Raw genomic sequence first — 22,388 nt, forward strand, 5'->3', positions numbered from 1 at the left:
TCTATTATTGCAAAAGAATGTCTGTTTCCTTAAGTTAAGTATAGATTTGTTCTTCATCCATAAGAAACCCGTCAGTGTATTTGACATCCACAAGAAATGTCTTGCCATGTGGACTCCATGGATCCAATATGTCCACACCTCGCTCCTGACCTGAGACATTCACTTAAAAGGCTCCTAAGTAGGAAGGGAGAAAGTGGGTAGCTCTGACGCATTCCTCCTCTTCTCTCTTTTTTTCCTCTGCCCTTTCCGTCATTCTTCCTGCACTATATTTTTATCTATTCATTTTCTTTCTGCTTCCTCACAGATTTCCTGATAAGTAAATTCAGGATAATTTTCACCTTCATTAAACCCACCTAAGACCCATGGGATTGCCTATGGCTCGGCTTGCTTTGTATATATACTTATCTCTCTATAGGCTTGTGTACGTTTTCCTGCTGCCAGGAAGACGTACACATGATCTTGTAGAACGTGTCTTTTGTATGACAAATGAATGTCAGACGTACACAAACTACGTGGCTCTCTATAACTGTTGAAAGTTATGCATATACGTTCAATAAGAAAAAAATCAGTTGACAATGAAAAGATCCTCCTATGAAATGACATAACAGGCACCAATAACAGAAGGGAATAACAGAAAAAAATGTGTGCAAAGACTTTTAAACCTAATACAGAGGAGGGCCTGGTGACTAGTTCTAGTTATTCTGGAAATTGAAAGTGTGATTTTGTACAGTACACACACACACGGGCTCTTTAATCATTACCACTGGGTTATATACAGCTATCTTCAGTTGACTGGACACTGGCAAAAAAGGCTGTAGAGACCTCTCCTAATTTAACCTCTCCCACCCACTGGCTAGAGACTTTAGGTGGTTGACCTCTTCTTTCTACTTACAGAACCTCACCCTCTTCATATGTGGGGTTCTCTGTGTCTCTCCCTCTGTTGATTACTCCACCAACACGATTCTTCTTTTACGATTCCTGCTGTACCATAGCCACTGCTGCTCCTACTAAAGCTTCTGGACTTCTACTACATCTTCAGGGCCAGTTGACTCTTCGGTAGGATTTTGAGGTACGGTACCCAGACCCCACTGGATAAAAGAAATGGGGGCAGCCTGTAATGGTGATGTTATGCACTGGATCCTGCTGTACATAATGCCCTTGGTACATAGTGCAACAAGTTAGCCGCTGGGTGCTTTACAGGTCCAGGATTGGGCTCTGCCAGTGGCAGAGCCCCATCGGTTAAGACGCCTGTGGGGATATTCCCAACATGTAAGGCAAAGTCAGAATGAGGTAATTCCCTTCTTGATCCTACCTAAAGAACCTTCAGTAGTGATTACAGAGCAGAAGACCTTTAAACATTCATGCCCAGGGTGCCCCTTTTTTCTCCCAATTCTCCCTTTGGTGTGTGAGGGCTGCCGTCCACCTTTCCAGCAGTCGAGGCTTAGATCCCTTCCTAAGTCGGCTTTTGATTTCGCCCTTAAGCTAGACGCATTGCCTTTGGTGAAGATGGTAGCTGAGGAACATTCCTTATTCTGAAGAATCAGATCAGGATGACATACCTGTCATAACATAGCTTATTGATATTTGATTATGTATGATTCCTTAAATTGCCTAAACCAGCTAGGTCTTTTCTACTTATTGTTAGTGCCTGTCCTGTATGACAGCGGCCCCCAACCTTCCCAGACTGGGGGGTGGTGGTTGCAGCCTGTTACCTCCGGTAAGGGGTTGCAGCCTCTCAATTGCGACAGTCACAAATACAATGCCTCCTGCTTCTAGGAGAGTGCCGGCTCCAATGATATAAACTAAATCTCCATCTTGTTTCTATTTGGATAAACCAGGTCTTGCTGCCCTCTAAGACTGGGAAAGTCTGGAACACTGCACAAAAGAAACAAAGAGCGCACCGACCTAGTCCATTATCCTAAGATCTAATTTTATTAAAGTAAAACATGGTATCATACCCATATATAGTGTAAAAACATCAAAGCTCATAGTTAAAAATACATCCATTCGTATGAGGATCTTCATACGAATGGATGTATTTTTCACTGAGCTTTAATATTTTTACACTCAGAGTATGATCCCTACCACGTTTTACTTTAATAAAATGTGATCTTGGGATAATGCGTGACAGCCTGTCATTTTGAAGTCGGCTCACTATGAAGTAGTGGTGTACGGGACTCACCAGTCCTCTATGACCCCGTTTTTCCTCCCTCCCATTCTCCTTCTTCTCCCCCTCCCTTTCCATAGCTCATTACCTGAGTAACGTGACCACAGAGAGGGAGGGGAGTAGTGGTGCTGGGAGAAAGGGAGCGAGCGCCCTCTGGTGGTGGAAAAGTGGCAGTGCAAGTTGTGCTGGCTTGCTCTGACATAAGAGAGACTCTGCAAAGGTTTGACTGGATCCTCAGTCTGAGCAACTGATCAGTCAAGCCATCTCACATATTGGATTACCTGGGCTTGACAATAGACCCTGCCCTGTCCAGAATCTACCTGCTTTGGGATACACTTCTGTCTCTTTATGCTTTCATTCCTAGGGGGAACCCTCATTTTGCTCCTGCATGAGTCTTTGGTCGAATAGTTGCCTTCTTAGAGACTGTAATACGCGCCGTTTCACTACAGACCATTGAAGCTCAACATTCTGGCAAAGTGCGACCTACAGACTCAGTCCTTGGACCTTTCTGTATGTCTGACCCCCAGGGCCAGAATCTCTTTAGCATGGTGAATTTCCAAACCAGCGCTGAGTTAGAAAATCCCTCTTTCATAGACATGCAAGGTTTTCAAGATGATTGCCAGCCTGTAGGCTTCGGCGCAATTCTACTATTGCCTCCTTTAGGCACTTGGTTTCCCTCTTTTTAATTCCACAGGGGTATCCCAGCTTCTTGCTCCACTATTGCAGTCAAGATAACATTAGGGGTTATAGTCTTAAGGATAGGGTTCCTCCCTTTCTTGTTAAGGCACCCATTACCAGACCTGTTAGTGCTTCATGGGCTTTTCAGCATTGTTGTATATTTGCTAGTGTTTTCAGGGTAGCCACCTGGGCTTTTGTTCACATGTTTAAATTCTACCAGGTGGAGGTTCAGGCCTCCAATGATGCCAGTTTTAAGTGAAAGTTTCCACAAGTTGCTCTCTCATCCTTTCAAGCCTTTTTGACCCATTTGATGGTATGCCTTTTCCCATCGTGGCTCTGTTGCCCAACTCTGTTTGACTGCTTTTGAAATTCCAAATGTAATGATTAAAGAGCCTGTGTTCTGTACCGGTCAACTAGGTAAAGATTTTTGACTTACCAGTCAAATCCATTTTCTGGAGTATAGTATAGGGCACAGGTTCTTCCCTTATGATGTTCTGATCCCCATATTCCCTTGTGTTCTTCTGATCTCCATATTTCTTTATACAAAGCTGAGACTAGCTGGGAGTGGGAGGAGTTATATAGGGTATTCTCCCTGCAGCGTTCGCTTTTTTTTTTTTTGCCACTGTTCAAACACTGATAAGTAGTGTTACCTAGTTGTAATGATTAAAAAGCTAGCGTACTTTTTTTTTTTTTTTTTTTTTTATTTGTGAGAAATTTTATCAAAGCAAATTTAATTTCGAAGCTTTCTCTTAAAAGGTTTGTGTTTTTACTGGAAGTCCACTTCACTTTAGTATACTGCAATCTCTTACAGTTGTTATATTCCCATAATATAACAAAATATGCACTATATTTTTTTACATTCTGTATCTAATGCTGTTTTTCTCATTAGGCTCCCAAGAATGTTTTGTTGAATCAATCGTGGAGGACAAGTCATCTGTTTCTACAAGAGGGGTTACAGAGTTAAATACGGAACTTTATGTCCCACCTGTACTGTCCGAAATAAACACCATCTATTCTGAGAAAAGACTTAGTATGTCTAACAGTCTTGTTTCAAGTGACGCAAAGAAATATGGCACAGGCAATATGTCAAATAGTGCTAACATTAGCATTACTGTTGCTCCTAAAGCTGTGTTTCCAGATATACAGACAACTGAACTGATGGAGGAAAACACAAAGTACTCTAGTGCAACAACTAGTAATAAATGGAAATCTGTACTAATGGTGAAAGATGTTGAGCACTTGGACACAAATCAAAGCATGCAGAAATCTTTACCAGTGTTGGAGGATGCAAATACATTTGAATCGGATAAAAACATACATAAATCTGTATCTGCTGTGAAAAATATCAGTCACTTTGGAACAAAACAAGAGCGAGTCACAGAGAAATCTGTATTGATGGTGGAAGATGTTAAACGAAATGAAGAAACTAGAAGCACAGAGAACTCTGTTTTAACAGTGGAGAACGCTAGGTCCTTTCAGTTACATCAAAGCCTTTCAAAGTCCCTTCTCCAAGATAAAGATGGTAGGCCTATTACACCATATTGGAAAATGCAGAAGTCTGAACTGGTGGAGGCAAAAGAGAGAGGCTCTTTTGACTCAAATGTCAATAAAGGAGTTGAGATGATGGAAACTGCAGATAGTGCAGAATATGAAACCCTGCATACTGTTTTAACTGAAACTAAAGGGAAGCATGAATTAGATAGGCTGTCTTGCAAGATACAAAATTCTACATTTGATAAAGAAGATGGTAACCAGTACACAAAGTCCGTAAATGTCTCATCAAGACAGGAAGATAATTTTGAATCTTCTCAAGGCCATAATAGTGAAAATTTACTTCAGACTGAAAGCACCATGGAAGGTGGTGAGTTACATTACATTACACATTACAAGAATGTTACCCCGACATTTTATATTCCTGATATGTGCCTGTTGTACCATGTACTTGTGTATCTTGTTCTCTTTGTATTGCTTCCTTTGTGTAAAATACCCGGTGTTCTTGCCAGTCCTCCTTTCCTATTTCAAACTAAGTATGGGAGAACAGCCTGCCTGTCCTCCAATGGTCAAAAATTGTGCTGACACCCCCCGCAGAGTCATTCACTGGGAAGATCAGTGTCCTGTTGTTTCTTCACCCCTAGCTCTCTAAGCCCCTTAAGCACCTGAGAACAGAGATGTGATCACTTATAAAAAAAAAGGGGGAAGAAAAGGTGTGTGTGTGTATGTATGAGATATATATATATATATATATATATATATATATATATATATATATATATATATATATACACACACACAAATGTTTTGCCTTTCATTTCTATTTTAAACTTAATGGGCGCCCAGATTATAGTTCGATTCACAAAGATGAATGATATGTTATAACACCACTACATATTTTTATCCCATGTTAACTGTTCAGTTCACAAATATAAATGTCAAGACGCATGATCCTTGTTTTTCCATATAACCTGAACAATTTGTTGAAAGCGCTTTTCATAAATTCTTATTTTATCTCATGAAGTGTTGCTTTATCACCACCTCAAATGGCTGGTTTTCCTGCTCTCCTTAGCCAGTTATTAAAACTTTAAACTAATTGTAAATTCTCGAATTTGTTTATTTTTTTTTTTCAATAAAAATAGCAAACTTGTTATACTTACCTCCTCTGTGTAGTGGATTTGCACAGAGCAGCCCGGATCCTCATCTTCTCGGGTCCCTCTTCTGTGCTCCTGGCCCCTCCCTTCTGTCGAGTGCTACCACAGCAAGGAGCTTGCTATGGGGGCACCTGAGCTGTGCCACAGCTCCCTGTGTCCATTCAGACATGGAGCTGCAGGCCGGTACCTCCCCCTCTCTCTCCTGATTGGCTGACTGACATTGATTGACAGCGCGGGGAGACAATGGCTCCGCTGCTGTGTCTTAGCCAATCAGGGAGAGTCTTGGATGGTCGAGACACTTGTGGACATCTCTGGACAGAGAATGGGGCTCAGGTAAGTATTAGGGGGTGCTGGGGCAGCTGCTTCACACAGAAGGCTTTTTATCTTAATGCATAGAATGCATTAAAATAAAAAAAAACCTTCTGACTTCACTGTGAAGTGATTGAAAGACAGACTTCAGATTAAGGCTACAATTAAGCTCAATATGGGTGAAACATGTCAGAGGGATGTGACCAGTGGGCAAGAACTTGTGTTGAAGCCTGTCTTTCATTCACTTCACACTGGAGTGAAATACAATGTGCAGCAGTACTTGTATGCTATAAGGTTGATTATGGTTTGGTATCAATCAAGGAAATAACCGAACAAGAAACCATTTGCTTTAATTGAGCTCTATGTATATTGAAGTATTTATCAAGCAGTAAAAACTTTAAATCCTGTTCTCACTAGCCTCCATAGCTGCAGGTAATGTGGAATTATTCACCCTTAGAAATCACTGCAGCCACACTTTAAAGTCTCTGCTGTGATCTTTAACAGCCTACTTTATCTGCTCTTTGCCCATGTTTAAAGCCTGGGAGGTTGCCAGATCTTGTGAAATATTTTTCTTTTTAAACAATTCATTTTTTTTTTTCTTCTGACGTGTCATCAAGATGTGACTGCTTATTGCTGTTAGGCTATCTATCAGTTTCTGAATCCGTACCCCTCAGGGACCACACCCGGACCCTATTGTGTGGGACCAGCCTGTAAAATTTGCATTGGGCACTGGATCTTGCATTAGGTGATCACCTAGGCATGATGTGCAACGTGTATAGTTAGCAGGGTGCCATAAAGGTCCAGGGCCTTGTTACATTCCTACGGTTCCCAGACCCTGAAGACCCCTTGGAGGGTATGCCCACTGTGACAGGTGAATTCTAGACCCCTAGTATACCCAACATTGTAAATAAAGTAAGACAAAGTTCCCCTGTGCGTTGAGACTGGTTCCTGGCTTTTAATATGGTAAACTGCAGTGTGTGCCACACACTGCAGTTTCATAGGTTGAGGAATGGGGAGTTATTCACATTAATGTGGTGACCCTATTTTATTTAAATTAAAAAACAAAAAACTCTGCGCTAATAAAAAAAAAAAACCTACTCACAATGTTTGAAAATATGTTGTTATGCCCAACTCCGCATTAAAAATAATGTAAACGGAAAGCTGCCAACATAAATACCCACCTACAGATATTAATAATAATCTAAAACATATATGTAAAGCTCTATCCTCAGTGTTCACAAACATAGGTAATGTCCCTTTAAATCTACAATACACCACATGCAATTTATGTTTAAAATAAAGGCCCAAAAAACGTCCTTTTTATTTTCAAAATGATAAAAAAGACCATAAAAGTTTCTGTAAAGACCAAAAATCCAAATTCCCTTGTGCCAGGATGTGAGCAAGCCAATCCAGTCACCACCATCAGAAAAAAAAAAAGGCTTCCATTTCCCTTGAAGACATTATTTGTGGCAAAATGCTGCATCGGGCGAGTGGGGCACAGTGTTGGACATTATGTTTTCAGGCATGCATGCTGGTTACTGAGGCCCATTTTGTATATAGCAAGTGTTATGCTTTGCTGATTTTTTTTCTCACACACTTTTTTTGAAAACGTATATACTAAGATTAAATAGCAGCTTCGTGCTATGTGCAGTGTGCTTTCTTTTAAATTATATGGTCCATGCGGGAAGAGGTGTAGCAGCTTGAGTGGCTGAACACCTGCAGTCCCACGGTTCTGTGGTGTCTGATATATGCCCTGGAAACCACCCATGTGGGTCCTGTGAGTTGTCCATGAGATCCTGGGAAAGACCACTGAGCATGTCTTTAGCAGTATAGAGCATGGAATGATGGTATAGCAACAAGCGCTTTTTGACTTGTGATATACGGGTCATATTATAGGGTAAGGGATTTGGCTATCTTTTCTGGTGGTGGTGGCTAGATTGGTTTGTTCACATCCTGACACAAGAGAGTTTGGATTTTTTGTTTTCACATGCATTTTTCTGGACTCTATCATTTTACTGTTTTGAATATTAATTGCATGTGATGTATTGTAGATTTAAAGGGGTTGTAAATAGAGGTTGACCGATATATCGGCCGATATTTGGCGTTTTTTATTTAATTGGCATCGGCCGATTGTGCTGATAAAATAACTTCAGCAAGACTTGCAAATGACTTCTGTAATAGAAGTCAATGCAAGTTGCCTGAAGTCTTCTGTGAAGCGACTTCTCTCCTCCTCTGGGCAGCCTGCCAAATCTGATAAAAAGAACCAAGAAGAGATACAATGTTTACACTTATCAATGAGCTGAACTCTGTGTGTAGAAGTTCTCAGTTTAACCATTTAAAGACTAAATCTTTTCTGACACTTGTTGCTTACAAGTAAAAATCCTGTATTTTCTGCTAGAAAATCACTTCAAACCCCAAACATTATATATATTTTTTTTAGCAGAGACCCTAGGGAATAAAATAGCTGTTGCAATATTTTTTGTCACATGGTATTTGCGCAGCGGTCTTTTAAACGCAATTTAAAAAAAAAAAAAAATACACTAATGAATTAAAAAAAAAACTAAGCAGTAAAGTTAGCCCATTTTTTTTCATCCAAAGTTTTGATTACCTGTTTTTGTGTATTTAATATTTAAGATATACATTTTTTTTTGTTTTTTTTTTAATCTGAATTATACATACAAGTGTACTGATTGGAGGTTTGTTTTGTTTAATAAATGTTTAAATGTAAAAAAAATTCTGTATCGCTGATTACTTAAGGTTGCTTTCACACTGGATCGGGGAATCAATTAACGGTTAAACACTGCTAGTTTTAGCGACGCTTTATCGTCATTTTAGCGGCGCCATTCTGCTGCTAGCAGGAAGCTTATAACCCAGCTAGCGGCCAAGGAAGGGGTTAAATGCGCCCCTGCCGAAACGCTTTGCAGGCGCTTCGGCAGCGGTGCGCATTTATTTCAATGGGCAGGAGTGGTGGAGCAGAGGTATGCACCACTCCAAAGATGCTGCTTGCAGGACTTTTTTAACATCCTGCCAGCGCATCGCCTCAGTGTGAAAGCACTCGGGCTTTCACACTGAGACTGCAGGGGAGCCGTTTTGCAGGCACTTTACACGTGCTATTTTTAGCCCAAAAGCGCTTAAAAACGCCCCAGTGTGAAAGGGGTCTAACTGTTGGATTTTATGAGATGAAGGGGGAAAAAAAAAAAAATCGGCATCATATACCGGCCATCGGCCACCGCGATTTCTAAATATTGGCATCGGCCAGAGAAAAACCCATATCGGTCGACTTCTAGTTGTAAACCCTTGTGTTTTTTCACCTTAATGCATCCTTAAAAACACCTGGCAGTGACCGGCTCCCCCGTTTTTTACTTACCTGAGTCCTGGAACTTTATCCGGCGGGGACCCGCTCTTCCTCTGCCCGGGGTTCTCGGATCTTGATTGGATAGATTGATAGAAGTGCAGCCATTGGCTCCCGCTGCTGTCAATCAGATCCAATGACCTGGGGGGGCGGGTCCGAGTCATACATTTGGCGGCTATGGACGCTGAATGCTGGACTCTGTAGTGGGCCCACAAAGTAACCCCCTGGGAAAGCACTTCTCCTCCTAGGGGGTTATCTGATGTGGGAAGGAACCGCAGAGGGACCCCAGAAGACGGTGTTAGGGGCCACTCTGTGCAAAACGAGCTGCACAGTAGAGGTAAATATGACATTTTTTAATTTAAAAAAAAAAAAATAATCAAAGCATTACAATCACTTTAACCCTTTAGCTACCAGAGCCATTTTTGCATTTTTTGCACACATGTTTAAAAAAAATCATTTAAGGCCTGAAGATTACACAAAACCCAAAAATAGTATATATTTTCTGAAAGCAGACACCCTAGAGAATAAAATAGTGGTAGTTGCAATTTTTTATGTCACACGATATTGCCGCAAAGGTCTGGGAAGCAAAAAATTTCAGTAAAAAACATACTAACATGAATTATAGGGCAAACAAACACAATAAATTGCCCACATATTTGGGAAAATATAAAAGACGAGGTTGAACTGAGTAAATGGATACCCAACATGCCAAACCTTAAATTTGTGTGCGCCTGTGAAATGGCGACAAACTTCAGTACCCTATTTGTTTCTATAGACGACGCTTCAAAAGCCCCCTATAGGTATAGGTGTTACTTGACTTTTTTTTTCATCACATAGGGGACAAACAGTCCCCTATGTGATGATTTTTAGGTGACAGACTCTCTTTATTGAGATATGCATGGTCTAAAAGACCTTGCATGTCTCCCTGTACTCCACTGAATGTTTTACAAAACATACTTTCTCAGCAAAGCGAGCCGGGGACACCGAGAGCTTGACCTGGAAGTGACATCAGAGATGTCACTTTCCGGGTCACAAGAAGAAGGGGAGGAGAGCGGACATATGTCCACTCTTTTCCTTCCCCTCTACCCACCGACACCCACCAAGGAGCTCCCGGGCCCGCGGATGGGCAAGCAGAGCCCGGTAAGCATGGCGGTGGGGGAGAACGCCGGACCAGGGGGGGTGTGAGCAATTGGGCGGCAGCGGAGCCACCCGAATGCTCTCACCTGACAGGCAGTAGTCTGCCTGTCAGTTTCACACACAATCTAGGTGGCTGCAGCCACCGAGATTATGTGTGGTATCCCCCCCGCCGTACAACGTACGGACCTGGCGGTTAAAGGGACATTACCAATGTTTGTGATAGCGCTTTACATATATGGTTTTAGATTATTAATATCTGTATGTGGGTATTAATAACTTGTAATTGTAGTCTTGAAAGTAGCATCTTTTATGAATATCCTTCAAACGTGGACGCTTATTGAGGGAATCCCTTGATAAATTCCCCTATTATTTCAGCTAGGCACCACATTGGCTAAGTGTTTACCTGCACAAAGTTTGCTTGTTCTCCCTGTGCCTGCTTTGGTTTCTACCAGGTAGTTCGGTTTCCTCCCACACTCCAAAGACATGCTGATAGGTTAATTGGCTCATGTCTAAATTGGCCCTAGTATGTGAATGTGAGTTAGGGACCTTAGATTGTAAGCCCCTTGAGGGCAGGGACTGATGTGAACGTAATATATATATCTATATCTATATATATCCTGTTTCCCCGAAAATAAGACCTAGCGTGATTGTCGGTGATGGCTACAATATAAGCCCTAGTTAAAGTCCTTGTAGGTCTTATTTTCAGGGTAGCGCTTATTTTCGGGGGGGGGGGGGGAACAGGGTAGGGCTTATTTTGGGGGGTAGGGCTTATATTGCAGCCATCACTGACAATCACGCGCTAGGTCTTATTTTTGGGGAAACAGGATATATATATATATATATATATATGTGTGTGTAAAGCGCTGCTTAAATTGACAGCACTATATAAGTACTGTATTTATCGGCGTATAACACGCACCCTAAGTTTAGGAGGGAAGTTTAAGGAAAAAAACTTACATTTTAAATGCCCATCAGTGCAGCCTTATCAGTGTCCATCTGCAGCCTTGCCCAGTGTCCATCTGCAGACTTGCCCAAAATTACAGCTTGGTATTTTAAAGTTTTAGCGAGGCCAAGACAGAGCCAGATGTCCTGTGTATTCGGCTCATCCGAATGATGGACACAACACCGGTCCAATGGCGGGACGTAAAGACTAGGACACTAGGCGGCACTGGGCGAGACTGCGAGCGGAGCGGAGCCTAGCCGAGTACACAGTATACTCGGCTCGGTCTATTTCGGCGGTGCTCGCTCCCTCCCCTCAGACAGCAGGGAGGCGGGACAGAGTGACTGCGAGCCGAGCCTAGCCGAGTACACAGTACGCTCGGCTCGGTCTATTTCGGCAGCGCTTGGCCCCTCCTTCCCCTCAGAGACAGCAGGGATCGGCGTATAGCACGCACTCAAGATTTTCCCCTGATTTTAAGGTCAAAAAAAGTATGTGTTATATGCCGATAAATACGGTACCTATAATATACTTCTGCTCAGTGAAAGGAGTATTTTTGCTCTCCCCAGACCAAACAACCAATCAGACCACAAAGCCAAGCCTTAACACTTTCTTTTGTCATAAACCCTGGACATCTAAATCCCAACAAAGCCTGCCTATAAGCTCTCTTCACAATGAAGGGGCGCACTTGCTCTTTTGAGTGGGGGACATCATCTGGCATTTGCAACTGTTTGGATCTGAGTGTCAGAAGACATGAATCAGACTGAGACAGAAGTACAGTTAAATCACACTTGTTTAATAATAATAAAAAAAGGTAAACAGAGTAAACATAGTCAAAACATAGCCAGAGTTCAGGAACTGGAACGGATAGTCAAACAAGCAAAAACATCAGGGAGCCAGAGAACAGCGTAGTAGAACAGCAAGCAGGATCTGGAGCCAGAAGCAATGTCAGTCAAGCAAGTCTTTAACAGGAACACAGGAGAGCGTCTCTAGAGATGTGACCAAAGGCTAAGGCAGAGATCAATTGGACTGAATGACCTAAGTAGGCAGGACTGACGAGCAGGATATTCTCAACAGGTGAGTCACTGTGGAGAAATAGGAGCTGGCAATTAGCCGACAGCTGAGCGGCCAGCTCAGAGAAGGAAGGGCTGAGCCCAGTCCTGACAGTACCCCCCCTCCTCAATGACCCCTCCCCCTGGGAGGACCACCAGGCTTGAGGGGAAAACGTTTATGGAAATCACGGAGGAGGATAGGGGCGTGTACTTCCGAGGATGAGACCCAAGAGCGTTCCTCTGAACCGTACCCTTTCCAATGCACCAGGTACTGTATGGGCCTACGGGAGTGAGCAATGGACTGTACTTCATACTCCTCATGGTTCTCAACCTGTACAGGGTGAGGACGAGGCACCAAGGTGGTAAAGTAGTTGCAGACCAAAGGTTTTAATAAGGAGACATGAAATACATTTGAGATATGCATATTAGAAGGAAGGTCTAATGCCTAAGCCACTGAGTTAATCCTGCAAAGAGTACGGAAAGGCCCAATAAACCGAAGTGCGAACTTCAGAGAGGGAACACAGTCAGAGGTTGCGAGATGACAGCCAGACCCTGTCCCCAACCTGGTAGGAAGGCACAGGCAGGTGTCTGCGGTCAGCATGGAGTCTGTACCTATCATTAGCATGTTGCAAAGCCTCCTGGACTTGTGCACAAGTGAAACGAAGACCACGGAGATGCTCCTCTAACACAGGAATACTCTGCAGAACAAATGAGTCAGGCAACATTGAAGGTTGGAAACCATAGTTCGCCATAAACAGGGAGAGAATTCAAGGCACTATTGTGAGCGAACTCTGCCCATGGTAAGAGGTCTGACCAGTTGTTATGATGGTCAGAAATATAGCAACGTAGGAATTGCTCCAAGGACTGGTTGGCTCGTTCTGCGGCCCCATTAGACTGCGGGTAATACGCAGAGGAGAAAGCAAGCTGAATTCCCAACTGTGCACAAAAGGCTCGCCAGAACTGGGACACAAACTGACTACCCCTGTCCAAGACAATCACTTTGGGTAGCCCATGTAATCGAAAGATCTCCCGAGCAAAAATGGAATCCAGTTCCTTAGAAGTGGGCAACTTCTTAAGTGGAATACAATGAGACATTTTCAAGAACCGGTCAACTACCATAAGGATAACTGTTTTGCCCTGGGACTCCACAATGAAATCCATAGACAGGTGGGTCCAGGGCCTCTCTCCATTGGGTATGGGTTGTATAAGGCCTACTGGAAGGTGTCGTGGAATCTTACTCTGAGCACACATGGAACAGGCAGCTACGAAGGCGGTTGCATCAGCACATAGACTAGGCCACCAGAATTGTTGGGAAATGGCTCAACAGAGATAATTCTTCCCAGGGTGGCCAGCAGCCTTGGGAGAATGGTAAGTCTGGAGCACGGCAGTACAGAGACTCTCTGGGACAAAGCAGCGGTCACAAGGTTTCTCAGGAGGAGCATGGACCTGAACAGCAAGAATTTTGTCACCCAAAGGAGAAGTGAGACTGGTGCGAACTGTAGCCAGAATACGATCAGGGAGAATCACAGGAACCGGAACCGACTCAATCCTCAATCTTGGAAGTGAAGGAAAATTGTTGTGACAAACGTCAGCCCATACATTCTTTGCACCGACAATGTAATTAAAACTAGACAAGAAAAGAGCCCATCGCGCCCTTCTGGGAGAGAGGCGTTTAGCCTCAGACAAAAATGTGAGAATTCTTATGGTCAGTAAGAATGAGAACTTGCACAGTGGTACCTTCGAGGAGATGTCTCCATTCTTTCGGGTCTAAAATGATCGCTAACAGCTCTCTGTCACCAATCACGTAATTGCACTCTGCAGGTGACAATTTCTTGGAAAAGTAGCCACAAAGATGCATAGCGCTCTCAGTGGTAGGACGTTGAGACAGAAGGGCACCAACTCCAGTCTCAGAAGCATCAACCTCAAGGATAAAAGCTAACGTAGGATCAGGATGTGCCAACACAGGAGCAGAAACAAAGGCAGCCTTGAGACACTCAAAGGCCTTAATAGACTGCAGAGACCAACACTGTGGGTTACCGTCCTTTCTGGTCATATCAGTCAGGGGCTTGACCAGAGAAGAGAAGTTACGAATAAACTTCCGATAATAGTTGGCGAAGCCAAGAAAAGGCTGCAGAGGATGTAAATCCACGGGTCACTGTAAGACTGCTGAAAGTTTCTCTGGGACCATCGAAAAAGCAGCATTGTAAATGACAGGAATGTAACCTGTTCACAATGGAATTCATACTTCTCCAATTTACAATAGAGATTTGAGTCGAGATAAACCATCACACATAACTGCAACAAATCTCGGAGGTCATCGTTAATAAATTCCTGGAAAACTGCCGGGGCGTTACAAAGGCCAAAAGGCATTACGAGGTACTCATAATGGCCTGTTCTGGTATTAAATGCAGTTTTCCACTCGTCATCCTCCTTAATCCTCACAAGATTATATGCCCCTCTCAAATCAAGGTGAAAACCGTTGCTCCCTTGAGATGGTTAAATAACTCTGTAATCGATGGAATCGGATAGGCCCTCTTAATCGTGAAACGATTGAGACCCCTATAATCATTCACAAAGAAGAAACCAGCAGGAGACGAGGATTTGCGCATGAATCCTCGAGAAAGTGCGTCTGCAAAAAAACTCCTCCATGGCCTTAGCCTCCAAGACCGACAAAGGGTAAACATGGCCATGAGGGGGTATGGCTCCTGGTTGAAGGTCAATTGCACAATCATATGACCGCTGTGGAGGCAAACTACCGGCTTGACCTCTGTCAAAGACATTGCTAAAATCGTTGTACTCCTCCGGCAGGGAGGAGAGTGAAGAGGTGCACAGGATCTTGGCTACCTTCTGGAAGCATGTTTTACTGCATTGTGGCCAGGAGAGAACCTCAGCACAGAGCCAATCAAAAGAGGGGTTGTGCCTCTGTAAATAATAACTTGGAATTGGATTAACTCATGGTGAAGAGCCGCTATGGCCATGGACAACAGACCAGTCTCATGAGTCACATAGGCAGGCTGTAGAGCTCTCCCGTCAAGAGCCTCAATGGCAAGTGGGGTGTCACGCAGCTGCAGTGGAATCGAGTGCTTTGATACAAAGGCAACATCAATGAACAGGCCCGCAGCCCCAGAGTTGATCAGAGCCTGTATCTCAACTGACAGCTCAGCCCAAGAATGAGTAACTGAAACCAGGGGCTTATCCTATTACTGGGGACGAAACAACACCACCTAAGGTCTGTCCGTGACAGGACCTCAAGGTTTGGGCGTTCTCTGGACAGGTAGGATCAAGACTTCAAAAAGTGACCTGCCTGTCCACAATAAAGGCATAATCTCTCCCTCCTCCTAAGGGTTCTCTCATCCGCAGAGAGGAGCGTGAAGCCCAAGTGCATGGGGTTCATCTTCACTGACCGACTCGGTACCAGGAAGTGAAGGAGGCAACGGTGAGACTGCAAAGCTCGGAGACAAATGTACAGTAGGCTTCCGCAAGTGCTCTTTCTCTGAGTCTGGAGTCAATGAGGATCAACTTCTCCAGCTTAGTGGGTATATCTCAGGCTGCTATCTCATCCTTGATGGTATCCGAGAGACCATGAGAAAAAACAGCCACGAGGGCCTCATTGTTCCACACAACCTCTGCTGCCAGAGTACGGAATTCAATGGCATAATCGGCAACAGTTCTCGTACTCTGATGGACATAAGGGATTTGGCAGCAGAAGCGGTGCATGTGGGAACGTCATACCCTTTTAAAAGAAGCCACAAACTCCGGGTAACTCAGGACAACAGGTTTTTGCGTCTCCCATAGAGGGTTTGCCCAGGCCAAGGCTCTCTCAGAAAGCAAAGTTATTGTGAAACCTACTTTGCTTCTATCTGTGGGAAACACCTGGGGCAGCATCTCAAAGTATATCTCAACCTGGTTGAGAAACCCTCTGCATTGGACTGGCTCGCCCCCAAATTGCTGGGGAAGCAGAGCGGAACCAGACATACCTCTTATAGAGGTAACACTCGAGGCGGGTGCCTGCACAGAGATTGGAGCAGCAGCAGGGATGGCCTGCAACACAGGTTGCACCGGAGCAACCACAGTGGGAGATTGCAGGTGAGCCATGTGACTCATGAGCGTTTGTAATGCCATGGCAAACTGATCCATGCGGTGGATTGACTGTATCTTCTGAATTCATGGCCTTCGCCTACTGTCAGAAACCATGAATCAGACTGAGACAGAAGTACAGTTAAATCACACTTGTTTATTAATAATAAATATAGCCCAATATCAGCCCTGACACTGAGATGTTCAATCTGTCATTTCAAAGAGGGATAAAATTTGAGTTTTTATCTCTGCCCCATTCTTGCGTTTTATCTTTCAATATGCCAGTTGTAGACAAAAAATTAAAAGCAGACTTAATGACCACCTTGCACCAACTTCAGGCACAATGAGTGGTTGAACCAGTTCCTTCTGAAGAATGGTTTCAAGGGTACTATTCAAAGCTATTCCCAGTCCCAAAACCAGCCCTATACTGGACTTGAAATCTTTAAACATTTATTTATGTACTAAAATTCTGGTTTGGGTCAACAAGATCTTTCATGGTTTCTCTTGAACAAGCGGTATTTCTGACATCCCTAGGTTCATTCTAGACCTCTGTGATCCAACATACTCATGATGTGGAAAAAGCGAATCCAATCTCTGGATAGTCCAATGTGTCCTTCCAGTCAGCCAGACAAAGCTCTCCCTGATATTGTGTATATCCAGTTTTGCCCTGGAATTGGGAAAGTCTTTCCTTCACATTCCCTGGAAGGTGATGACAATGGATGCTAACATTACAGGCTGGAGTGGAGATTTACAACTCCCTAACTGTCCAGGGTACATGGTCCCCAGAGGAGTCAAAACTCCCCATTGACATTCTGGAAATGAGAGCCATTGACAACACTGGATGTCTCTTCTACAAGATTACCCAGTCAGGGTGCTGTCAGACAATGCTACAGCAGTGGCACGAGAAGTAATGCTTTCCTAAGGCCTGTTTCACACAGACTTTAGCTTGTAAAGCACTATTCAGCTCCAGTTTTAAATGTTGAACACAGATCCTAATAGGAGTACTGATTGCAACTTTAAACAAGCTGCCAGCGGGCTTCAGCACTACTTGAAGCTTGTTGAACGCATGCTGAAGTAGCAGTTTATTTAAAGTGACCATCAACACTCCTATTAACATCTGCTCAAGGGCGCTTTAAATGCTTAGAAAAAGCTGCTCGAAGCTTGCAGAAAGCTTTGCAAAACTTTTCTCAAAGTTTTATAAACACTTGCTGTTCATACTGCTTATACAAGCTAAAGCCATTGTGAAACAGAAGAGAAACAAGACTGTTACTCTCCTGAGTGTAAATTTATGTTTCAGCTCTCTTGACTCTCCACATCAACATTTGGCAGGCGGACTTCTCAAGTTGCCAATGTAAAGGCCCGGGGTAATCTTCTCTTCACCCCAAAATCTTTCAAAATCTCTGGTAAAACTGGGAAAAGCAGATGTGAACATCCTGGTCTCCAGATTCAACAACAAGTTTAAAAAATATGTAGCCAGGACCAGGTATCTGCTAGCCTTAGCAGTAGATACTCTAATGATTCCTTGGATTCAATTTAAATTGATGTATTCCTTTCATTCAGTGAAAATACTCCATTAATTGCTGCTCAAGATAGAGGAGGAAAGGGTCCTGGTGATTCTCATTGTACCAGATTGGCCTAGAAGGATATGGTACACAGACATACCCAGATTTTTGGCAGATAAGCTTTGGCCTCTTCAAAACAGACCAGACTTAGTGGCCCAAGGCCCCCTATTCCATCCTGCTTCTTAGTCGCTGGCTTTAACAGCATGGTTGTTGAAATCTAAGGACTAATGAATAGAAGTATTTCTGACGCTATTGTTCCCCAGCTTTCTCAGAGCAAGAAAATCCAACTTTCACAGGCTTTACCATCTGACATGGAAGGCTTACTTTGCATGGTGCGAAGACACCTGCCTCAACCCCAGGAAATACTCGATCACTCGTATTTCTTCTGTCTGGTATTGACAAGCGTCTTGCCCAGAGTACCCCCAAGTTTTTGCCTTATCCATTTTCTTCCAGAAACCTCTTACTTTGCAATCACTAAAGAAGACTTTTCTTCAGAGAGATGCTTATATAAATCGCCCAGTTCGACCTCCTATGTCACCTTGTGCTCACTGTTCTTCAGAGACCCCCCTACCACTTGAATCAGTTAGATTTGAATTGACAAAAAAAAGCACCAACTGGTTGTCTTCAGAATCCATAATTGCTTTCATGCTGATAAAATCAGGGCAGCGGGAAGTTAAAGAGAGCCAACATGTTTCACCATGCAACGTAAGTTTTCTAAATAATCCCCTATATCGGGGCTCATTTAAGAAGTGAAAAAAATTCATGTGAAGCTATCTACAAAAAAATCTTGGAAAGGGTTTAAACGAGATTAGTCAAAATAGCTGACCTAAACTTGTGCAGCTTTTTTTACTTCTTATATGAAGGGGATTGTTTACATTGGCTACCTTTCATCTTCCTGCTGTTCTAATTTTAATAGCAATAAAGAATTAGGAACTCAGATGACTGGTGCTTTTTTTTTTTTTTTTTTTTTTTTCTGTCAACAAAGTCTAGACATTGTTACATGACAGTATCTTACTGATTGGCTTCAGTTCCAGGTCGTCTGGTTACACGTTGCTATTGCACATAAAGCTGGCTGGTTTAAATCTCAGCCAGTTCAGCAGGGACCGGATGAGATTTGAACCATCTATGTGCAGGCTGATTGTACCCAAGTCGATCGTACAACCAGCATGTCGGATTTTTATATGCGATTATTGCCAGCAGCTATAGCCACTAGCAAAAGTCACAGTGTTTTCCCAACAGGGACGACTTTCCCCTGCCGGGAGAGCATGATGGCTCTGTGGGAGGGATTCCCTCATCAACACTGGTTGTAGGAAAGACATTCGCATCATCTATGGCCTACCTATCACTCAGTGTACTGCAGGACCACAGCCTACAGAAGTTGAGACCATTTTACAAATGAAGTTAATAAAATAGTCTTAAATATGGTTTTGTAGATTTGTCACATTATTGCACTCTGCTAATGTACTATCTGAAAGATGTTGGATAAAGCTCTGCAAGATTTTTTTCACCGTGAAATATAATCTTTACAGATGTCGTCAGTCCAGAATATCCAGCAAAAGTTAACAAGCAGTCTAAGATATCAGCGCTGATTGACACACCAGCTTATATTAGGAAAGGCCGTTTGACGTAAGTGTTTTTCTTTCTCTTTTCACATCTTTTCCGCTTGATAATATGTTAGTTTCCTGGCTATACAGTTCTAATAACTATATAAATATGAACAATTAATGAAGGTTGTCCTGTATGAAATTCATACATTTTTAGCCCAAGCACACCAAGCAAGTGGTGCGACACCCTTATGAGTATAGGCAGTTGTTCCGTTATTGCTGGAGCATGTGAAATTGTAAGTGCGTTATATTGTGTTTTACTGTATTTCTTTTAATGAGTTTTGCATAATGAGCCTCTGCTCCCCCTGTTTTTATGATGTTTGGGGATGGCTTGTTATATTGGAGAACAGCAGTCACCATCAATTTCTGTAGAGGCAAAGGAGTATTTTACGATTTGTGCGGTTTGACCACCTTATTATTTTAAAGTGTTAATAAGCCCCAAACTATTTTTACACGATCTGGCCAATAAGTCTGTTTTTCAACTTCCGTTTACAGACTGAACTCTCCAGCAAAATCCTGTGTCATTTGTAAAAAAAACTTTGCAGTGCTTTGCACCAGAAGCATAATTTTAGTTTAATTTTCAACAGGACAATCTTTCTAAAATCTATGCTTTTATTTTACAGTAGCACTGTTTTTTTTTAAACTAACACTGATCAAAAAAAAGTGTGCTTGTGTTTTTGTTTTTTGGTTACATGTTTTTGTTGAAGGACTGCATAAAAACAGAAAGCAAAAGGGGTTTTGGGACTTTAAATGGGGTGCATGACATGCACCTCCATCCCTAAATCAAAAATAAGAAAGGGGTTTTTGGGACCGTGAGGCACAAAACACATGGTAGGGGAAATGTAATTAATATATAAAACAAAGCTACCTCATACACATATGATACATGGTTGAACATGAGTATTTTTATCTATATATAAAAGGGGATGGCATACAAAAAAAAAAAAAATATATATATATATATATATATATATATATATATATATATATATATATATATATATATATATATATATATATATATATATATATATAGTATAAAATGCTTATTGAGATACAAATGAATCACAGTTGAGGTCAAGCTATGTTTTGGGAACATGATGACATTGATAGGCTTGTTGTGTTTCGTGGCCGGTTGCCACTCATCAGGAACAAACGCATAGCATATCTGAAAAAAATGAAAAAAGGTACCAAATAGCATCTAATGTTTTGCCCAGATAGTAAAATAGAAGGTAGGGGCAAGGGGAAATGAGATATGTATCTCCCTGGAATAATTACATATAAATTGTTCTAGATAAGCGGTGTTGCAAGTCAGGATCTGGGAGTCAAGTCTGTCCCGGGAGCTAAGGGAAAAAAGGAGGAGAAGGACTGCAAAAAAAAAAGCTGATTTTGGGGGGTGTATGGTGGATGTTTTAATGGCTGATGGTTCCCTGGCACCTGGTCTCAGGGCAAAAGCCATGATTAATCCAAACACAAAAACACCAAACTCAGCGCTGACCCCACAAACACTCCTTCAATAAAATCAGTCTATGTCAAAGTTCTCTGGTTCTAGGTGTTGAAGCTCTCTCAAAGATCCACTGGGTGGCGGACTCAGTCTGAAACATACAAAGAAAAAGAGCGCGCACAGCTACCCTAGTGTATTACCGTTTAAATGCTTAAAAATGAACATATAAGGGGGCGTGGCCTGACGCTACATGGAGTAGGACGCTTACTGAGGAACTCCGTCCATTGATCCTGAAATCCGAAGCATCCTGAGTCCCGCGGACAACGTCTAGACACCCCACTCACCTCATATGACACCCTGGGCTCCGGCCACCATGTCTCCACCAAAAGCGCAAAAATCTGCTGCAGTGAAGCTGGCACAATACCGCCGACAGAACGGTGAGGAGCTGGAGGAAGATGGCGGCACAGGCAGGGGAGGAGAGGATGGCGGGAGACACTGACAAGCTTCTGGAAGCAATCACATTTTGCCGAACATCCCTTACGGCTCAAATTGAGGAAGTGAAGGTGGACATATCTTTAATAAGGCAAGACCTGCATAAACTGCGAGATCATGTGAAATCGTCTGAAACTCGTATCGGCGATATAGAAGACACTATCCCGCTGCTGCAAGCTGACTCCGGCCGCATGCAGCAACAGATTCAACAGCTCTTCTCCAAGCAGGATGAGATGGAGAACAGACTCAGGAGATGTAACCTGCGGCTAATCGGCTTACCGGAGTGCGCGGAAGGTAGAGACCCCACCGCATTTCTGAAACAGCTGTTAATCACAACTTATGGAAGGGAGGCCTTCTCCCCTATGCTAGCGGTTAACCTTCTTTAACATTAAAGGCATGTATCAATGTAGGAAGCCCCTCTGCCTCACATGAGCCCATGTTACACATAGGCAAAAAGACTTCCATCATAAGGGTAAACTATATGTCATTCCCGACTTCTTCAATTGTGGTTCAGATTATGTGGTCTATTGCCTCACATGCCCCTGCGGCCTACTATACGTAGGCCGCACCATACGCCCGCTCCGCAAAAGGTTTGGTGAGCATCGTAACCTTGTAGAGAAGGGCATTGACAAGCATAGCATACCGAGACATTTTAACCACTTTAGCCCCGGACCATTACGCTGCCTAAGGACCAGAGGACTTTTTCCAATTTGGCACTGTGTTGCTTTAACTGCCAATTGCGCGGTCATGCAATGCTGTACCCAAACGAAATTTGCGTCCTTTTCTTCCCACAAATAGAGCTTTCTTTTGATGGTATTTGATCACCTCTGCGGTTTTTATTTTTTGCGCTATAAACGGAAAAAGACCGAAAATTTTGAAAAAAAGTGATATTTTCTACTTTTTGTTATAAGAAAAATCCAATAAACTCAATT

The 22,388-nt window shown here is 42.9% G+C and overlaps 1 protein-coding gene across 3 annotated transcripts in view; it reads left to right on the forward strand.

Annotated features, from left to right (window-relative positions):
• The window catches only part of CENPT (centromere protein T), a 595,880-nt gene that overhangs the window by 448,477 nt on the left and 125,015 nt on the right, over positions 1 to 22,388 (forward strand). For all 3 annotated transcript variants that reach the window (XM_073605031.1, XM_073605032.1, XM_073605030.1), the window contains 2 exons: positions 3,735 to 4,706; positions 19,446 to 19,542. In XM_073605031.1, coding sequence (XP_073461132.1) covers positions 3,735 to 4,706; positions 19,446 to 19,542 — 1,069 coding nt within the window. The remainder of the gene's footprint in view (positions 1 to 3,734; positions 4,707 to 19,445; positions 19,543 to 22,388) is intronic.

This window comes from Aquarana catesbeiana, linkage group LG11 (assembly GCF_042186555.1).
Source record: "Aquarana catesbeiana isolate 2022-GZ linkage group LG11, ASM4218655v1, whole genome shotgun sequence".
NCBI classification, from domain to species: Eukaryota; Metazoa; Chordata; class Amphibia; order Anura; family Ranidae; genus Aquarana; species Aquarana catesbeiana.